General features: G+C 44.0%; 1 protein-coding gene across 1 annotated transcript in view; it reads left to right on the top strand.

The window, feature by feature from the left end:
- LOC102308149 (stonustoxin subunit alpha) overlaps positions 1-700 on the top strand; it is a gene marked incomplete in the record, with an annotated part of 32155 nt that extends 31455 nt beyond the window's left edge. The window contains 1 exon segment of the mRNA XM_014340899.2: positions 2-700. Coding sequence (XP_014196385.2) covers positions 2-462 — 461 coding nt within the window.
- Between the last annotated feature and the right edge of the window lie 1959 nt (positions 701-2659).

Raw genomic sequence — 2659 nt, 5'->3', positions numbered from 1 at the left:
TGGCAGTCGTATCCCGACCATCCTGAGAGATTTGAAGTTTGGCCTCACTTTCTGTGCAGAGAGGCTCTGACTGGGCGCCATTACTGGGAGGTAGAACTGAATATGAATAAAGGTGCAGATGCTGCTGCTGCTGTTTGCTACAGAAAATTAGAGAGAAAGGGAAAAGGTAGACTGACTGGGTTCGGGTGGAATAACATCTCCTGGTCTTTGGGCTTTAAATGGGACCCAGACCCAACTTACTATGCAGAGCATGATAGTATGACCACTAATCACCCACTTCCACCTTCTGGCTGCCCCAGACTGGGAGTGTTTCTGGATTGGCCTGCAGGGACTCTGTCCTACTACACAGTCTCATTTAATAAACTGAGTCACATTCACACCTTCAGGACCAAATTCTCTGAGCCTGTTGTTCCAGCCTTCAAGGTCTGCAGCAAAAACAGCTCCATGTTGCTCTGTCTGTAAACTTGATGCCACATAATTCAGTTCAGCTTTTTACACCAGAGCTGTATAAGTGTGCCATCATGTCGGTCACATTTAGTTATTTAATTTATGACAACCAATCAGCCTGTATGATCACAGCTAACAGACACTTAGAGCATCTTTTCCGGAAAAAAAAAACAGATTGTTTTTGCTAGATATATTTGGATTTGTGTTCACATAAATGGGGCCCCACATTAACCTCTGAAGACCCGAACTCTTTCATTTTGCATGCATTTTTAATTCCTCTTTCCTATTTGGGACCTGATGAATGTAACAAATAATAATAATAATTATTATTATTATTACCTGATTCTTTTTTGTTTTACCTGATTTTTGTTTCTGAGAAAAGTGAGATCTACATATGAGGACATTAGTGATGGTAAATTCGATTCTTTTTACTGAATCGCTCACCAAAGTGAATCAGGTTTCTTGAGTCAGTTGACCAGAGAGTGCAAAAATGTATATTTTCACTCAAACTTAATTTGTTTCTCTTTTAATGTAAATCCTACTGCTTAGATGAATGATTGTAAAATAAAACAACTATTTTCTTTAGAGCAACAAAAATTCTAAAGGGAACATTTATTTATTTGTATTTTATTTTATTGGTATTTTCCTTAATTGTGTCAAATATATATTTTCTCATCTAAATGTGCACTGAGCTGTGAGCCAGGGGGCGGTAAAGTGCCTTAACATTGGTTGCCAACCAAGAAGAAGAAGAAGAAGTAGCTGTGAAGTGACAGTGAGCCAGGAGGGAGGGGGTGAGTGAGTGATTCGTAACAGGAAGGGAAGGGGTGAGTGAGTGAGTGAGTGATTCGTTCAACTCGTTTGAGTTGTGAGCCAGGAGGGAGGGGGTTAGAGAGTCCTGAGTGATTCACTTATGCTATGATTCAGCACAGCAAGGGAGGGGGTGAGTAACTCAAATGTGCTGTTAGCATGTTAGCTGAGATTCAAGATTCAAAAGATGATTTAAACAGAAACTGCTGCTTTAGTTTTGGCACTATCCCGACATACCGAAAACAGGAACATGTTTTGATGTTCTTCTGCCCCTAAAACCCAGGAAAAACCCATCAGGTGACGGTGCAGGGTGTGCCAAAATAACTTCAGGTGTGGGTCTACCAACTGGCGAGAGAAATGATGAGCTAGTTTGTAATTTAATCCCAAATCTGATTTTTTTGTGGAGGAGACCCCAAACTAGATGATGTAGAACAGAAACAACAGTTCCTACTTGTTTATCCAGATAATTGTATTCAGGTGGAAGTTTCAGAACCAGTATCACCAGTGCTGTTTTCTTCCAGGTGGTCCATCCTCACCACCGCTTCAACCGCATGACCAAGCGACAGGCGGTGTTCGTGTCGCTGTTTGTCTGGCTGCTGGTCATCACGCCTCGGGTTCCTATGCTGGCTTACAACCACATCAAGGGCAGCGGCAACACAACCCAGTGCTTCTTCTTCACATCTTACAAAGAGGCGTCGCGAGCCATCATCATCCTGGTGGCCATGCATCGCATCCTCACCGTGCTGGAGTTCATCTTCCCGATGGCCATGCTGCTGTTCTGCTCCATCCGGATCTCCAGCTTCCTGAAGGAACGACGTATGGGCAAACCCGACAAAGTGCGCAAGGCGATGCGAGTGTGCATCGCCATCGTCGCAGTATTCATGGTATGCTTTCTGCCCACCACGGTGACAACCATCGGAGTGTGGATCATCCGCTCGTACCGCCCGTGGGACTGCACCAGCTTCTACAGATTCACCCAGCTCAGCATCGTGTCTCTGGGCTTGAACTTCCTGAACTCGGCCCTGGATCCCATCATCTACATCTTCTCCAGCTCCATGTTCAGGAAGGCCCTGGTGGGTGCGCTGCCCTGTGCACTGCGCTGTGGGCAGGACGCCGAGGACAACAAGACGTCTTCTTCGGGAACTCAGTCGACCACCCAGGAGGAGATGAAATCCATGAGGACTGATAGAGGAAGCGAGGCGAAATAGTAAACTGCTCCTTGCTAATAAAGACTAATCAAAGAAGTGAAACCTTTTCCCTGCTCTGATTTCCTTTATTTTTGTATAATTTTGCATAAAGTTATAGCTTTGGCTTGTTTTATGATGAATCTGAAAATCTGTCGCATAACCATGTAAACATATATTCAGTCAAGTTTGAAATATTTTTCTGTTTGAAAATCCTCCTC

Source organism: Haplochromis burtoni, unplaced genomic scaffold, assembly GCF_018398535.1.
Source record: "Haplochromis burtoni strain Fernald_Lab_line unplaced genomic scaffold, NCSU_Asbu1 Contig_422, whole genome shotgun sequence".
Lineage (NCBI taxonomy): Eukaryota > Metazoa > Chordata > Actinopteri > Cichliformes > Cichlidae > Haplochromis > Haplochromis burtoni.
This window is presented reverse-complemented; position numbering and strand designations above follow the sequence as displayed.